General features: G+C 47.2%; 3 protein-coding genes across 3 annotated transcripts in view; 1 reads left to right on the top strand and 2 right to left on the bottom strand.

Annotated features, from left to right (window-relative positions):
* Positions 1 to 6,089, bottom strand: part of HNRNPD (heterogeneous nuclear ribonucleoprotein D) — a gene marked incomplete at both ends in the record, with an annotated part of 7,203 nt that extends 1,114 nt beyond the window's left edge. The window contains 5 exons of the mRNA XM_079534281.1: positions 61 to 160; positions 1,092 to 1,223; positions 2,359 to 2,520; positions 3,336 to 3,504; positions 5,896 to 6,089. Coding sequence (XP_079390407.1) covers positions 61 to 160; positions 1,092 to 1,223; positions 2,359 to 2,520; positions 3,336 to 3,504; positions 5,896 to 6,089 — 757 coding nt within the window. The remainder of the gene's footprint in view (positions 1 to 60; positions 161 to 1,091; positions 1,224 to 2,358; positions 2,521 to 3,335; positions 3,505 to 5,895) is intronic.
* An 874-nt stretch (positions 6,090 to 6,963) lies between these two features.
* On the bottom strand, positions 6,964 to 11,259 carry HNRNPDL (heterogeneous nuclear ribonucleoprotein D like; the record flags this gene model as incomplete). The annotated part of the gene is made up of 8 exons (XM_079534921.1): positions 6,964 to 7,100; positions 8,258 to 8,355; positions 8,556 to 8,723; positions 9,525 to 9,639; positions 9,754 to 9,885; positions 10,452 to 10,613; positions 10,746 to 10,914; positions 11,171 to 11,259. The coding sequence occupies 7 exons, from the start codon at positions 11,257 to 11,259 to the stop codon at positions 8,285 to 8,287; spliced, it is 906 nt and encodes a 301-aa protein (XP_079391047.1). The 3' UTR covers positions 6,964 to 7,100; positions 8,258 to 8,284.
* A 185-nt stretch (positions 11,260 to 11,444) lies between these two features.
* On the top strand, positions 11,445 to 14,746 carry ENOPH1 (enolase-phosphatase 1; the record flags this gene model as incomplete). The annotated part of the gene is made up of 6 exons (XM_079534572.1): positions 11,445 to 11,528; positions 12,251 to 12,352; positions 12,428 to 12,630; positions 13,334 to 13,466; positions 13,661 to 13,784; positions 14,607 to 14,746. The coding sequence occupies 6 exons, from the start codon at positions 11,445 to 11,447 to the stop codon at positions 14,744 to 14,746; spliced, it is 786 nt and encodes a 261-aa protein (XP_079390698.1).
* Positions 14,747 to 16,513: the final 1,767 nt, after the last annotated feature.

Here is a 16,513-nt window from a genome sequence, read left to right as displayed (position 1 = left end):
AGACACGCTTTCACTCAAGCGAGCCCTTCGCCTTCTAATCCCACGCCAGTGCAAACTTACCGCCGCCTCTTCCTCGAGCTCTTCCAACAAACCCTCCTCTGCTCCCCCACTGCTGCTGCTGCTGGTACTGTTCCTTTGACATGGCTACTTTTATTTCACACTGGAAATGGAAAGTCCGAGTCAGACCCAATTAACAGCAACAACCTTCACAAAGCATTGCTAAACTTACGAAACACTAAGCAGAAAACAACATTTAGTCATCCTGCTGCTCTCCCTGGAAGAAAAATGCATAGCTGATGCTCTTCAACTTGAACACAGTTGAAAGACACTAACACTGTAAAACTATTTTGTTTTCCATCTTTCTATCAGTAGAACCAATTCTGAAAAGAATACTTGTTTCAGTGTAATTCCTTCTGCTTTCCTTTTCAAATAGACCTCTAAAGTATTTATCTGGGACAAGGGAAATCAGCTCTGAGTACAAAACCATCAACAAAACCATCAGCAACCATCTTGCTCAGTTCTGTTCTGAGGATTTCAGTGCAGATTCATCCAGTAAAGAAAAGGTAAATTCTGAGTTTACCTTACTAGATTTAATATTAAAGATGTTTCTGAGAAGAATGTATCTTCCAAGAGGAAAGCCTAGCTTCTCATTTCAGTTCAATTTAGGATGCGCTCTAAGTACTGACATTTTTCTTAAAACAAAATATTTCCACTTTAAACATTCAAAGATCCATCGACTTGAAAAGTGCAGTGAAGCCTCATACAGCAGATGAGCAAGACAGCACCCAGACCACACAGCCAGAAAACTTGGGTGGGTCAGAACCAACACTGGTGGTGCTGCCCAGCCCCCTCTCCATGAGGGGTGTGGAACTAAACCTCACAGGAGAAGACCCCCTCAGAAGCTCTTACTACTGTAACTGATTCCTAGCACTTGTATAAAAGCTTCAGATGTTGGCTCCAATGTGAGCAAAATGCCACTTATCTGTATTTTCAGACCATAATGCAAAAACAGCCACAAATGATCACACAATTCATTCCACTGTCAGTGTTTCATTTCTCCTGGAAAAACCAAACCAAACCAAAACACTTACTTTACTAAGCCCAACGTTGTGGTATTTCTTCTCCATGATTTTCTTCACTGGCTCCTCTTCCTTGAAGGTAATGAAGCAAAACCCACGCCTCTTGTTAGTTTTGTTGTCCATGGGGAGTTCTATAGACTCAACCTGGCAGAGAAAAGTTGTGTTAACTTCCATCCTGCCATGGCAAACATTCCAAATATTTCTAATAGCTCAGATTTGCTAACTTAAACTATTTACAGTTAGCAAATTATTTCAACTAGGTGACAGTGTGCCTCCACCATGGACTTTACATTATTAGATATAAATAAATATCACTCTCATAGACAATAACAAAACATCACCACTAGAAATTATGTTCCCAACTGCACAAAATACTGTTTTCACCGAACTCCTTATCATTCGCCCGCTCAGTAGTTTTTAGAACACACAGTGCACACAGAATATTCTGTAAGTGCTGGATAAGCAGTCTCAACCTGACCTTCAGTTTTAACTTGGTTAATTAAGGGGTAAATAGGTGTTTCAAACCTTTAGCAAATCTAAATATTCAAGCATTGTATGAAAAATGTTTAACTTAGATAAAGTTCATGGTTCTGCTTGTCCATCATGTATGCTGAGCAGGACGAACGTTAGTTTTATTTCAATACCTAATTGCAAACAAAAAGATCTCCTTACACATGGCATGTGAGAACTCAGCTTAGGCAAATAGTTGTTACAGTCTACCACAGAGTAAGAAGGCAGGCATTTCATAACCAGCTGACCAACAGCTGAGTTATCACGGTAGTGTTTTTGAGCTAGGAGAGGAGCTGCTGCCAACTCCAGTTACTCTCACTAAGCTCACTAAGCACAGCTTCTAAGCTCTGAATACCATCAAAAACGACAGGGGACAGAGATATAGAGGGAGAGACAGACTTGCACAGAATTTCAGCAAACTGTCTAAATCCGAGCTATAGCACATCAGCTGGTGTGGCTGAAGAGCATCGTGCCCAGCTAACCCAAGCAGCAAGCTCCAAAACAGTGCCTCCCATGTCAGTCCCTGCACAGATAGCCAGGCATCCCACAGATCAGTTCTCAAGTCTCTGACATATCCCAGCTCCTCCTTCCACCAACCCAGTTTACATTACCAACCCACATGTAAGGTTCTGAATAACAAGTCACGTGGAGCTGCACTGGCCATTAAGCTCGAAAGGAGGCTGAACTTGGGTTTTTGTTTCTTTTTTGCTGCTTACTTCTGAAGACAGAACAAGTTCTACAAATACAAGCAGTTTATCTCATCATGTACCTCACCAAAAGCTCCAAAGTACTCCCTTATTTTCTCTTCAGGTGTGTCTGGAGATAAGCCCCCAACAAAAATCTTTTTGACAGGTTCTTTTGTTTTCATGGCTTTAGCTCTTTTAGGATCAATGACTTTCCCATTCAGCTTGTGTTCTTTCTGGTCCATGACCTGTGGAAAATGAAAACAGGCCCTTACTCACAGTTCAAGCTATACGCCTCACTGTGGTTTCAAGCAAGGCTCAGTTTATTCCACACCTTTTGTTAATGCCATCACTTCAGTTGCAATATTTTTATTCCAGACATCATCAATCGTGCAAATCCAAACAGTTCTTTGATTTCGATCGCTGACACAGACAGTTCTAACAAAGCCTTGCACCAATAAACCAGAGCCCCTTGTCACCCAAGGGAAATAAGGACATGGCATTTCTCAGAAAGCACCAATCCCATCCCTTCTCTCCTCAAAATTCACAAAGAAGCATTTTATCTGTGTTCTACCACTGAAGATCAACAAAAGTGACAAACTTCTAGGGTACTCTGTCATGAGCAACTTAGAAAGGCTAACAGCTAATTTTTGCTTGAAGAAAGCCCAAATGCTTCAAAACCTCTGACTCCACTCCCAGTGTTCACCCTGCCGCTCTGGAACATGAAAACTTGATGCTCTTTTAAAGTTACTCCATTCATAGCAGTAGGTAGCAGCTATTTTTATCCACAGTAGTTTTCAACTGCAGAAGCCCAGCGGGTTGCAGCATGTTCTCCTCCAAGTACTCAAAGGCATACTTTAGGAAGCACTGCTGCTCCCAGCTACTGTAGCATGACTAAGATGGTTTAGGAAGAAAACAATTCCATACGCATCATTTTAAATAGGCTCTATCCCAGGATCACCTGTAACAGGCCACTACAAAAAAAAACTACATGTGTAATCACTTGAGTGCTACATCTTTACTGGTTACAATTTAACATGCTGTTTAATTACATGAATATTACCTTATCTACACTCTCTGATTCCTTGAAGAGCACAAAGCCAAAGCCTCTTGATCGCCCAGTGATGGGATCCAGCTTCAGAGTGCAGTCTACGACCTCACCAAATTTAGAGAAATAGTCCTTCAGATCTTTCTTGGTGGTGTCCCAGCTGAGGCCACCAATAAACATTTTCCTGTCGAGACAAGAATGTTAAAGTGATAAAACTTTTTATTTTTGAGAAAGAAGAAACAGCAGAGCTTTATCAGTGAACACTCAACATACACAGGAAAGTCTGCATTTTTCAAGATGTCATTTAAATGATCCTGGCCGAATTAGATATAGGCTTGCACATATGCAACAGTTATGCACAATCTTCTGCTACACTAGTTTATTTTGCTATCCCAAAAATGCATAAGAAGCAATGAAAAGGTGTAAGACCATCTCCTTGCACTCCTCAGCCACTGACTCGAGAGCTGAGTTCCATTCAGGCCTCTGCAGGCCAACCCCCCTCACCCCCCCTTCTCCATCCCCCCTCAGCCATTTATGAAACAGACACAGGCAGGACAGGTACACAGAAGCACTGATAAGCCTGCCTGGCCAATATGAGTAAACTCCAAACTGAATTCAAAAGTGGAGTTGGGTCCCCTCCCCCAGGAAGCTGTAAAAAAGCACTGGACGCTCAAAGCTAATTTTTCCTCCCCCCAGACATGATGTAAACTGCTGGCATAATCCAAAATAATCAGTGGAATAACTTTCCAAAAGACATGTGCTGCTGGGAAAACAGGTACAGCCAGTATGTTGAATCATGGCTTTTAATTACAAAAGAAACTGGGAGCTTGGACTCAAATCACGGCCATCCTGTAACAGCAGTACAGCACACAAAGTTCAGGAATTGCTGAACTTAGCTAAAGGGAGCACTTCATGGCTTGTGTCAATTGAAAATCAAGCTGATGAGCACAGGAACAAAATGCCCCTAGTCATCAGGCATGTGGCTTATATACCTATACCATTCAGAGAGCATTCACTTTGAGATGATCTCTTCTAATGCTGATAAAGAACATTCTACAGCAGGCTCAGAACTAAAAGGTACGATCCAGTGAGACATATACAAACATTTTTTCCAAACCTTCGCCCATTTTCCCTGTACCAACATTGTTGTATATCACAACGATATGCGCAGCTTACAGAAGACCTGAGAAGCCACGTGAGCCGGTTTCCATCTCCTCCACTTTCTGTGTGCAAACATTCCTGCACCGATTGTGTTGCACTTCCATGTGTCTGACACTCCCAAATCCAAGCTGCTCATGTGAACTTGCTCCTTGTTGAATTGGTTGTGCTCTTGTACAATAAACAAGAACAGCTGCTGACAAAGCTCAGATGTATGAGGGGGGTTCACAAGCTTCAGGTGTTTCTAAAGTAAGTTTTTTAATTTGTGAACAGGAGCACCAATCCTCTATACCTTTCCTAGCTTTCTCTGCAAAAGAGCACAAAAATCCTACCTTGCTGGCTTGGGGAGCAGCACGGAAAAAAAAAGTCCATGCTGGAAAAACAGCAGCTCCTACTAGTTGGGCTCAGTAATCCCACAGATTTATCAGTGGCTGTGTTTATTTTTGTTCTAAGCAGCAAAACATAAGGCAGGTTGACAATGTAACATCCTATTTTTGATACGTGCAGGGGGAATATTGATTCTCTGCTGGTTCCTTCTAAATGTACACGTGCTACATGACATACAAAGCATTTCTTTTACAGCTATCAACAGAGCAACTAGCATGAGATACAAACCTCTGCTTTCTATCACTGAGCTCACGACAGACCAAAAACAGGAGCCTGAAATCAATGTCCTTCCAAAGTGGTTTTTTTTTTTTTTTTTTTTTTTTTTTTTTTTTTTAAATGGGGCAGAACTATATATGCAAGTGTGGTGAGCAGCAAAAATAACCAACTCATACGTGCAATGCCACTAGGACATAAAAAGCAAAGCAAAATATGGGTGCTTCCCAAAGCATAATTTAGCTGGTTTGAGACACAGCAGCACACGCTTTTTTCTAAACTAATTTCTGAGAAGTGTGCAGGCACAGCTGTCAAGCGTCAGCCGCAGCACACAACAGACCGGTGGCTGCGGGCTTATCAGGAAGTTTCCCGGCCTTCGCCAACACAGGGGTATCCCAGGTCCACGGTCGCCAAACAGGAAAACTTGAGGGTAGAAGAACAAGCCGTGCCTTTCTGGCTGAAAACCCTCTCTAGTCCCAAGCGCACAGGGAAAACCATGTCATACCCACGTTCAGCACGGAGGGAGCGCCGCGTCCGGTCGAGCTGTCAGAACACCGACTTTCCCCCCACCCTGACAAGTGACAGGTCAGAAAACCCCTCCTGCGTGCCGAACAGCTCTGAACTACTAACAGCCAGCGCGGGCTGCGGGGCGGTCACCGCCGGCACCACCGCACAGCACGGCAGTGGCGCTTCTAGACTGCTCCGACTAGTAAAAACGACGCACGTCCCCACGGACAGCCCCGCGCAGGCACAGAGTCCCCGCGGCGCCATGTAAACAAACCGGGCCGCCCCGCGCACTCAGAAGCCCCGCGCTCACCCCTCGTCCTCCTCGTTCTTGCTGGCGTCGATCTTGGCTCCTTCCGACTCACCCCCGCCGCCGCCGCCGCCGCCCGCCCCGTCGCCGTCTGCCGCCCCGCTCCCCGCCAGCCCCTCGGGCTGCGCCGGCTGTTCCGCAGGGCCGCCTCCGGGGCCGGCGGCCGCCGAGTCCATAGCGAACTGCTGCTCCGACATGGCGCCGCTGCCCCGAGCCGGCCCCGTCGCCGCTTCCCCCGCCGGAGGCGCCGGCCCCGCTGGCGGCCCGAGCGCCCCGAGCCCTCCTTCTTCTCCCAGCCGCTTTATTTTAATGGCGCCGCCGCCGACACAACCTAAAATGGCGGACGGAAGGAGCGCGCGGGCGCATCACGTGACGACGCCACCAACACAGCCGCGCCGGGAGACGATGGCGGGAGCGGGAGGTCGGGGAAGGCCTCAGGGCTGATGGCGGGCTTCGGCCGCGGCTCCTTTGCGAGCAAGCTCCTCGTTCCCGCGAGCAGACTCCACATTCTGTCTTCAAGCTCCGCGGAGGGGGGTAGGACTGGTGACAAGGGGGGTAACGGCTCCTCTCCCGCCTCTGAGATGTCCATCAGGAACTGATGATTGCCACAGCGCAACAGCTGTGGAGAAATACAGCCTTTGCTCTCTACACCAGAAATGCTGCAACATCTAAACTCCATCCCTCCTCCCGGACAGCTGGAAGAGCCAAAAGCACCGACCTCCATTTGCGCAGATGGTGCTGTGCTCTGAATGGCTGCTAACCTAGTCCACAGCAGCATTCATCCCCACAGCTAAGACAGAATCATGAAGTAGCAGCTGCACCCCTGCCCCACAGCTCAGGCGTGAGCATCAATGCGCCCACCCTTACCTTCTCATACTAGAGGTCTATTTATACCACTTCTAAGACACAACTAAGTCCACAGCCAAGGTGAAGACTATATTCACTTCAGGAAGCATTTATTAGAGAATCCTTTAACATGAAATTATACAAATAAACTTTGTATAAACACAATTCCACATTCGCAACATGAATGGCAAAAAAAAAGAAAGTAAAAACCATAAAAGAAAACTAGTCGGCCGCTATATACAGTTGGACACAGTTGTGTCATACACTAAAAGTCTTTTACAAAATAGTCATTTCCTCTCACGAAGACCACCCTCCACTGACGCCCGATGCCTTGCAAGGTGTCTTTGCTGCAGCATCTCTACCTAAAAATGAAGACAAAATATACGTCAGAGCTCTGGAAGATACTACAAGAATCGTTAAAAGGTCCATTTTCATGAACTGCTTTAAGTCTTCTATATATTCCTTTCGTCACTGTTAAAGATCATATGCATATTTCTTAAGGTAACACAAGAGGTTTTGTTACCCACTAATAATTTGTCTTCCCAAATACTGCCATTCGGGAAGCTGTTCCAGAACAACACGCATCCCAATTCGGCTGATTATTGGGCTCTGGATCAGATTTTTCTCTGGAAACACTGCCACAACGGGGTTTCCCATTTGCACAGCCATCATTCATACAGATAAACAGATCAGGTTGGTGTACTTCCAACAGTTCACGTGCATATGATCTTTAATGTCTTTCCAGATTTAAAAGTTCGTTTTGGTTTGCAGATTTCACTATTAGCTATAAAAAGAAAAAAGCAAGCATTAAATCTTAAACAATGCACACTTAAAATGAGGTTCCACAATTGAAATACAACACTAAACAGAAGACCAAATGATTAAGCTGTAAAGGCATTTATGTACTTTAACTCCTGCAAAAAACCATTTAAGTTAAGACACTTAGTCTCCAAAAAGATTAAAAAAAGAAGCCATAGTCTGAAGTTTTCCACTTTAATCTTTACGCTGGTACATGAAGTTGGAAGAGACCATACCACAGGACAGCGTTTTCTGGTGTATGCCTTGCGCTCTGCCTGCAACGTGCGACCCCAGAGATAGACGTGGTCAGGGTGACACACGGCCTGCAATGAAGTTCCCGCTGGCGGGTACAAACAAGGTATAATGTCAGAGTTAGAAGATAACATTCTTGTTTTCCTTAAGTTGTACCCATTTCAGTACTTTACCTGTTAATACTTCTAATAAGTTTAATTATTCCTCTAGATCACCTGGTACACAACGCAAAACAGAAAAACTCTTATGTTTTTCTGAAGTACTAAAGAAGATAAAGTCACGTTTTTACAAAAGTTAAAGATCTATAGACACGGTAGGCAAAGCTGGTTTTAAAAAAAAAAGATATTTTTAAGTTAACAAAAGTTTAATTAAAGAAAAAAGTCACACTACACAAGGTTTTACTCATTTGTCTATTGATCTTTAAATTAGATTAGCATTCTTTGAGTGAACCTCGCGCTCATGTACACACCTGTTTCCTCAAGGACAAGGAACAGCTTTAGTATGGCTGGTAGTTGTTTTGGTGATTGCCGCCACCACGGGACGCCTTTCCGTATGTGCTTTGTTGGCCTGTTGGCAATAAGAAAAACACACCAAAAGCATTGAAATAAACAATCTACTCATCCTTCTTAATTCCTCTCATGCAGAACATCACCCCCCCAAAAATGGCTTTTTCAAGCCACGCCTTACAAGAAAGAGCTGCTGCAGAACAGTGTATGAGGCCCCTGTTTAAAGATGCACAAATGATCTCGAAGATCAAAATCACTCACCACTGTAATCTGTGTATCCCGGTCCATATCCGTAATTGGGATAGTTGTACCCAGAATAGTCATATCCTCCATAGCCACTGTAGCTTTGATCACTGTAAGCACTATTGTAGTTCCCATATCCTTGATCGTAATAGTTATTAAATCCTTGATTCCAGTTTTGACCCTGACCTGAAACCAGGCAGAGCATTTAATAACAAGTTCTGTGACTACCTCAGTCTTCACATACCACTTCATTTAGCTGTAAGTTTTCTCTTCCAAAATTTACTACTTGTAAGAACACTACTTCTCACAGCAACCCATGAGAACTAATTTGCTAAACTAATTGATCCATCTCATTTGGCGATCAGCGATGGCCTGAAAGATCCAATCACTCAAAATAACATTAGATGAAAGAACACGCCAATTCCTGCCATCCAGGAGGAAAGACCAAAAGCATGCACAACCACAGTTCCTGTAGTTTTCCCAACTTCCATTTTTAAATCGTTCATTACATGAACAAGGTTATAGCACAAGATCAGATGCATCATCTTAGTTGTGGCTGCTTGACTTTGTAAATCCTGACACGCATTAACCTGTGATAACTGCTGGCCTCTTTGCAAGGTGTTGACAAGTGACCATCTCTTTAGCCAGTGGCTCATGACTTCTTACCCACAAGCAAGCCAACATCCCCTCACACAAAAAGATAAATAACAACAAAACTACACTACCACACTGGACATTTTATTATGCACTGAACTACAGGTCTACAAAAACAATCTACGTTTTATTTGTCAACTGAACACTTGAATGCAAGCTGGGATTCTTTAACTTCCAAGATTTATCACAAGAACCAAAGTTGAACTTACTGCATTCAAGAAAATAATTCTTTTTAAACTAATTATATATATTATTTTAAGTCCCACATGTAACCTGAAACAGCTTCAGACACCTTCAATACTTTTACACAAATCCCAATACCAGAGCACTCACCCCGTCCACGTCCCCTTCCACCGCCTCGTCCACCAGACGCATTGCTTTTTCCTCCTTTCTGTTGCTGCTGCTGTTGCCTGTACACCTCTTTGGGCTGCGCTACTTTGATCTCACACTGTTAAGACAAAAAACCTTTAACTTGTGAAGAATTACAGGACCGTTCTGTCGGCTGCCTTCACGGAAGCAGACAGGCTGCCTATTCCACATACTAGTGAGAAAGCATCACTACCTTGCCTGAACCAATCTGATGGTATCTGCTTTCTAGTAACTTCTTTACTGGCTCTTCATCTGTGTATGTGATAAAGCAGAAGCCCCTCCTTTCATTCGTCTTTGTGTCCATGGGAAGCTCAATGTTTTCAATCTGCAATAAGAAGTAGGTACCAATGATGCGTGAAGGTCAATACACAACCTGTGCCAACATCTCTCAATGCACATTTCATTGTCTGTATTTACAGCACATTCTACTTGGAGTTGCAATATTACTTTGACACAGTCAGGACCATTTGCTATGGACATCCAGCCACGGGGACATACATGAGATTGGATATTATAAAGAATTTCTTCTTTGAAAGAGCAGCAAGGCATTGTCACAGGCTGCCCATAGGGGTGCAGTCATCGTCCCCAAAGGTGTTCAGGAACAGTGGATTAGTGGTACTGAGGGACATGGTTAGTGAGCATCATGAGCATGGGCTGGACTTAGTCATCATAGAGATCTTATCCAACTGTAACGGTGTTATGATTCTCTTAGCTCATCCACTCACAGGACGCTGCAGCTTTCAGAACTTCTGACGCTAACAAGTCATCCCTCTCCAGCAGTACAGAGCTGTTAACAAACTGTGTTTTAACAACCTCTAGCTCCACAGAAGTCCAACTCAGGCAATACCCCCTTGGAAAACGGCATTTATCTTACACGAGGCCACAGCTTACCTCTCCAAAAGCACCAAAGTACTCCTTGATCTGCTCTTCAGAGGTATCTGGGCTCAGCCCACCAACAAACACTTTCTTGGGTGGCTCTTTCCCCTTGAGGGCTTTCGCCCTCTTGGGATCGATCAGCTTTCCATCCAGCTTGTGCTCCTTCAGCTCCAGCACCTGGAACGCACAGATTGAAACCCTCAGAGTGCTGAGGCAGATGCGCATAGCACACAGCAAACGACCGGAGGCCCACGCACAGCCCTCCCCCCCCCCCCCCCCCCCCCCCCGACACGAGGCCCATCCACGCACCTTCTCCACGCTGGCAGCGTCCTTGAAAAGCACGAACCCGAAGCCCCGCGACCTCCCGGTCACCGGGTCGGTTTTAATCGTGCAGTCCACAACCTCTCCAAAGCGGGACAGGTACTCGGTCAGGTCTTTCTTGCTCGTGTCCCAGCTCAGGCCGCCGATGAACATTTTCCTGCGAGGCAGCGGCACGTGTGGGCGGGGCGCGACGCGCGGGGAAGCCCCGCCCCCGCCGCTGACGTCACGCCGCGTGACCACCACCCACCGCCCCGCCCCGCGCCAACTGGGTCAACCGCGCGGGACACAAAGGCGGCCCCGCCCCCTCCGCTAGGCCCCACCCCCTCCCTGCGACGACCCCCCCCCCTCCCCCACGCGGCAGGCAGAGATGGGGGGTGGGGGGGGTGAGGGCGCTTCTCTGTCTCGCAGCCTACCCGTCGTCCTGCTGGTTCTTGCTGGCGTTGATCTTGGAACCTTCGGCGAACTCCTCCGCGCCGCCGCTCATCTCGGTGGCGTCCTCCATGGTGGGGCGGCTAAGAGCGCAGAGCGACGGAGACCCGCGCGGGCTAGAAAATGGCGGCGGAAGAGATCCGGGCACCGCCTGCGCCGCCCTTATATAGAGGCGACGGCAGCCAATCAGCGCCTCCCGGGGAATGCTGCAGCGCCCCCCTGCGGCGGCGCCTCCCGCGCTCTCCGCTGGCTGCCGCCATGGGCGTGCTGCCGGTGCCGGCGGGGGTGCGCGCCATCCTGCTGGACGTGGAGGGCACCACCACCCCCATCGCCTTCGTGCAGGTGCGCGGCCCCGGGCGGAGGCGGGAGAGATTTGGGTTTTGACGGAGGGGGGGGGGGGGGGTTCAGGGATTTGGATGATGTGAGTGGTTTTCACATTCGGTTTTTAGCAACGTTGGTGATCGGGTGGGCTCCGGGAATGACCGCGGGTTTTAGGAACGTTGGTGGGCTCGAGGGGTTCTTGTGATTGCGTGGGTTTTGGTGATTTTAGGTGTACCGGTGGGTTTGGGGTGGGTTTAGGTATCTTGATGGTTTTATGGTGGGCGGCTGTTTGAGGGGTTATTTTATTGTGCTTGTATCATTTTAAGTATTTTGGTAGGTTTTTATCGACTACGATGGCTTTCATCGATGGGTCTTAGCGATTCTGATAATCCTAAGTGAGGATAGTGGATTTCAAGGTGGTTTGGGGGATTTCAGAGGGTTCCAGGGACTCCGGTAATCTTTAAGGATTTGCGTGGCTCTTAACGATTATGGTAGTTTTTAACAATTTTGGTAATTTTAGACAGTTCAGTAGGTTAGAGGGGCTTTGGTGGCGTTTCCAGATTTTAGTGGGTTTTTTTTAAGTGATGATGGTGGCCCCACTGCTCTCAGTGGCCACCATGCCAGCGCTGTCCTGCTTGCTCCCACCCCACCACCGGCACTCGGATGAAGGTTTTAGAGCTCTTTCAGCATTTCTCTGGTTTTGGTTTCTGAGCTGCCATATTCATGTCTGCGTGTGCTGCCAGGAGACACTGTTCCCCTACATCAGAGACAACGTGGAGCAGTACCTGCGTGCGCACTGGGAAGAGGAGGAGTGCCAGCGGGACGTGGGGCTCCTGAGGCAGCAGGTGAGGGCACCTCGTGGCATTGGGTCACGCTGAGGCTCCTTGTCTGTCCTTGTCCTTCACTTTCCCCGTCCCCAGGCCCAGGAGGACTCAGGCCTGGACGGAGCAGTGCCGATCCCATTGGAAAGCGGCAGTGGGGATGAGGAGCTGGAGCGCGTCATCCGGGCAGTAGTGGACAACGTGCACTGGCAGATGGCTCTGGACAGGAAGACCACGGCGCTGAAGCAGCTGCAGGGACACATGTGGAGAGCGGCCTATGCCACGGGGCTGGTGAAGGGAGAGTGAGTAATGGTGAAGGAGCAGGCACGAGGTGCCCTGTTCCTGGTATCCAGCAGGAGAGGGGCTGAGTTGGGCCCTGAACTCACATACAGATGTAGGTAGGGTCAGTGCCTCCACAGAGAAGTCAAGAAGGACAGCCTTCCCATCTGCTGCCTTATAAACAGGGAGAATTGTAGTGGCCCAATCACTGCGGATTTAGCTATGCTGCTTGGCAGCATCCAAAGAGTGAGCCTTGCAGGTGCTATACAGCAGCCTCAGAATATTTTTGGCTGACTCCACATACACGTAAATCACTATAAAATGACTGAATTACTTTTTTCTTTTGTTAAACAGCTAATGTAACAAAGCACTGAGCACATGACTGAGAAACTGGAGATAAAGAGGCCAGCTGGTTGCGACAAGGCTACAAAACTCAGTCCCACACTTCCCTGTGTGGCTGTTGGGAGCCCTGTGTCTATTTGGGGCAGCACTCTCAGGTCTTGGCCCAATGGCTGCACGGTGCCGGGGGGAAGGCTGCTCTTTGAGCATGGGTTAAAACTGAATTCCTCCAGCAACGCTCCCCATCCGTATGCTGCATCCTACTTCTTCCCTGCCCTTCTGAGGGATTCCTGGGATGCATAGATCCCTCTAGAAGCAGCGCATCCCTCTGGAAGCATCCTCCAGTGCCTCTGGGCCTGCCTTACCTGCTGCCCTGTTTTGCTGCAGAGTCTTTGAGGACGTGGTTCCAGCCATCCGGAAGTGGAGGGAAGCTGGGATGAAGGTCTACATCTATTCTTCAGGCAGTGTTGAAGCCCAGAAGCTTCTGTTTGGATACTCTACAGAAGGCGATATTCTAGAGGTAGATAACGTTACCATCTTCCTCATGGCTTCTCCACCTCCAGAGCAGACCCATCCTATGGCTGTTTGTGTTGTGACATTTTGTCAGTAGAGTCTCAGATGGGAAAGCAGGATAGTGTGGGAGCCTTGATTATCAGCAGTTTAGCTCTCTGCTTCTCATATATTGTCCAGCCTTTGCCTTTCTCTGTCTTTCAGCTCTTTGATGGCCACTTTGACACCAAAATAGGTCCCAAGGTAGAAAGCGAGAGCTACCGAAGGATTGCTGCAAGTATAGGATGTGACACTAACAACATTCTCTTCCTGACTGATGTCCCTCGAGGTAAGTGACCTGCTGCCTCACAGGACTTGTCACAGCCATCCAGTGATGCTGCAGACCTCCTTGCTTCTAGGGCACCTAACTTGTCACTGCTGTGCTTCTTCCTGAAGCGTTCAGGCTTGCACAGGGCAGTGGGATATCTGTGTGTGACACTGTGCAGTGAGGGAAAATAGGCCAAGCAGAAAACCTGTCCTCGCCCCAGGAAACAAGGAGAGTGTTAAAGCAGAGTGGATCATTTGCTGAAGCAGTTGGTGTGCCCCATTTGCAAACGGGGTCAGGAGTTTTTGTGGCTTGCGCTCAGCTTACCCTGGGAACAGCGATGCCTGCTGTGCTTGGTATGGTTGGGCAGTGGTTGGTTGTGCTGCACAGCAGCAGGAAAACATTGATCCTGGTCTTCAAGGCTCAACTCCTAGGAAGCCAGATTGGTGAAGCCTCTTACTGCCCGTCCTGGGAACATCTTCTGACAGAAATGGGCCGATACCTTGGTCTGAGCCAGCTTAGTCCGAGGAGTTAGCCTCAGTCTCCTACTCAGCTCAAGCAGCACTTCTAGTGAGAGCTTTCAGTAACCTCCTTGTCCCTGCAGAGCCTGCCCCAGGGCCTCTTACTGTGCTTGGGGCAAGAAGGGAGCTCACGAGGACTGGCTGCAGGCTTGCAGGGGTGTTGGGCTGGCTACTTCAGCCAGCACCACCTGCAAACACTGCTCTGTCAGTCTTAACCTTTAAAAGCACGTTTTATGGGGCTGTTCAAGCCTTAAGGGCCCTCCTGTGGTGAAATCACAAAGCACATCTTCACATCTTCACTCTCTCCCTTTCTTTTTTGTTTCAGAAGCAAACGCAGCCGAGGAAGCGGACACTCACGTGGCTGTGGTCATCAGACCTGGTAACGCAGGACTGACAGATGATGAAAAATCGTACTACAGCCTCATCTCATCTTTCACTGAACTTTTCCTGCCTTCCTCCACTTAAGTGATGCACACACAGAACGCTGTGCTTCACCTGAGTCGTCCTTGTGTAACTTCAAGTAATTTTGTCCATGACCAGAATGTAAAACCAAACCCACGTCATGTATTGGACCCACAGCCAATGCAGGTATGGATGGGAGTATGGTGTGGGGTTCCCAATGCAGTACATTACGGCTGCCACAGACAGCTAGTCCTTGCTGCAAGCAAGCTCTATATACAAAGAATGACTTAAATCTTGGCTACACCTACAGCAGGTCCTAGGTACAAAACAGCAGTGTCAGCACACAAGTCATACTTAGAGTGACACTGTCAGCCCACGAGAATGAAGTAGAGCATACAGTAAGAATTAAGTTCTTTAAAAATTGAATTCTGGACCCACCTCATGTTGCTGCCAGGTGATGTGGGTCTGTGGGATCCAACAGGCTGACACCACAGCCAGCTTGGCTGCATTTCTGCCCAAACTACCATAGCTCCTCAGTAGCCAGCTGTTGCTGGTCAGTTGTGAGCAGACCTTGCCAAACATCCTGCTGCATTGAATGAGAGTTAAACCAGAGATCTTTTCACCCGCCTTACTTTAACCATGCCAATTTATAGCAACAGTCATGGAGCTTTTCCTTCTATAGTCAATAAAGCCACAGCTTTGTTTACATTGTGTTCACTGTATTTAGCTTTGCTGCCTGTCACCAGTGATCCCAGCACCTAAAGGAAAAATCTATTTAAAAATACAAACAAACAAAAAACCCAGTTTTTTTTTCCCTGCTTTTGCCCTCCCTGTCCATTCTTTAGGACAGACAAGCCTGTCTTGCTGAGGAAGCAGCATCATGTCCCTGTCTGTCTCATGATTTGACGAGGGACTTGGTGGAAGCCAGGAGGCTGAATCAAGCAATATCAGTGGTGGTCTGACACACTGTCGCTGGCACTCAGCTCAAGAGTATCACCCACTACTTACTAATTGCTGTGCAGCTGTGCTTGAACTTGCCCCTCACTGCTCTGGTAATGAGACGGCCACAACAGATTGCCAGCACACACGCTGCCTTCCTGAGCTCTGGTGCACATCTTCAGCTCTCCTGTTGAAGTAGCTGCGTAGAGAACAAGCACCTGAGGAGGTAAACACGTCATGCCAGCACTGCCCTTCTAAAACTCGATGGCAGCTGTGAGGCAGCTAATGTGAATGCCTTTCCAAGCTGCGTAGAGCATGATCCACCTCCGAGAAAGAGCCTGCTAATTAGCACTGCTACAGTCTGTACCTGCATGGCTGAATGATCCCCAGCTTCATTAAGTGTTAATTTGTATCATGATAGTGTAAATATTTTCTGTTCTGTGTTTGCCCTCATAAAGCTGTGCATGGGATAAGGGACAAAAATAAAACTCACTTTCTCCATAAAAGCACTTTATTTAGTGGTCATGTGTATAGTGGTTGTTGTTTAGTTGTACTGAAATGTACTGTTAGAAATACTGTAAGAAATGTACAGAGTTATTACCAAAAACCTGAAGTTCAGTTTGGATTGCATATAGGAAAATGAAAATCAAGTCACAATCATCATCCTTCTTTTTCTTTGTTAAAATTGTTACAAAGTATAAAACAATAAACCAAATTGATTTAAAAAAACAAAACCAAACCAAAAAGGAGGACTATTTACAGTAAAACACCCTTAAAACAAAACACTGCTCGTGCTCCCTATGCATCCACCATGTGCCTGTGTCAGGGGTCCCCCTGCATCCTGTCCCCCACCACATAGTGCAGGACTGTTGGTGGAGCTGTAGATGACCT

This window comes from Tetrao urogallus (assembly GCF_951394365.1).
Source record: "Tetrao urogallus genome assembly, chromosome: 4".
NCBI classification, from domain to species: Eukaryota; Metazoa; Chordata; class Aves; order Galliformes; family Phasianidae; genus Tetrao; species Tetrao urogallus.
Note: the sequence above shows the minus strand (reverse complement) of the source record. Positions and strands in the feature narration are given on the sequence as shown.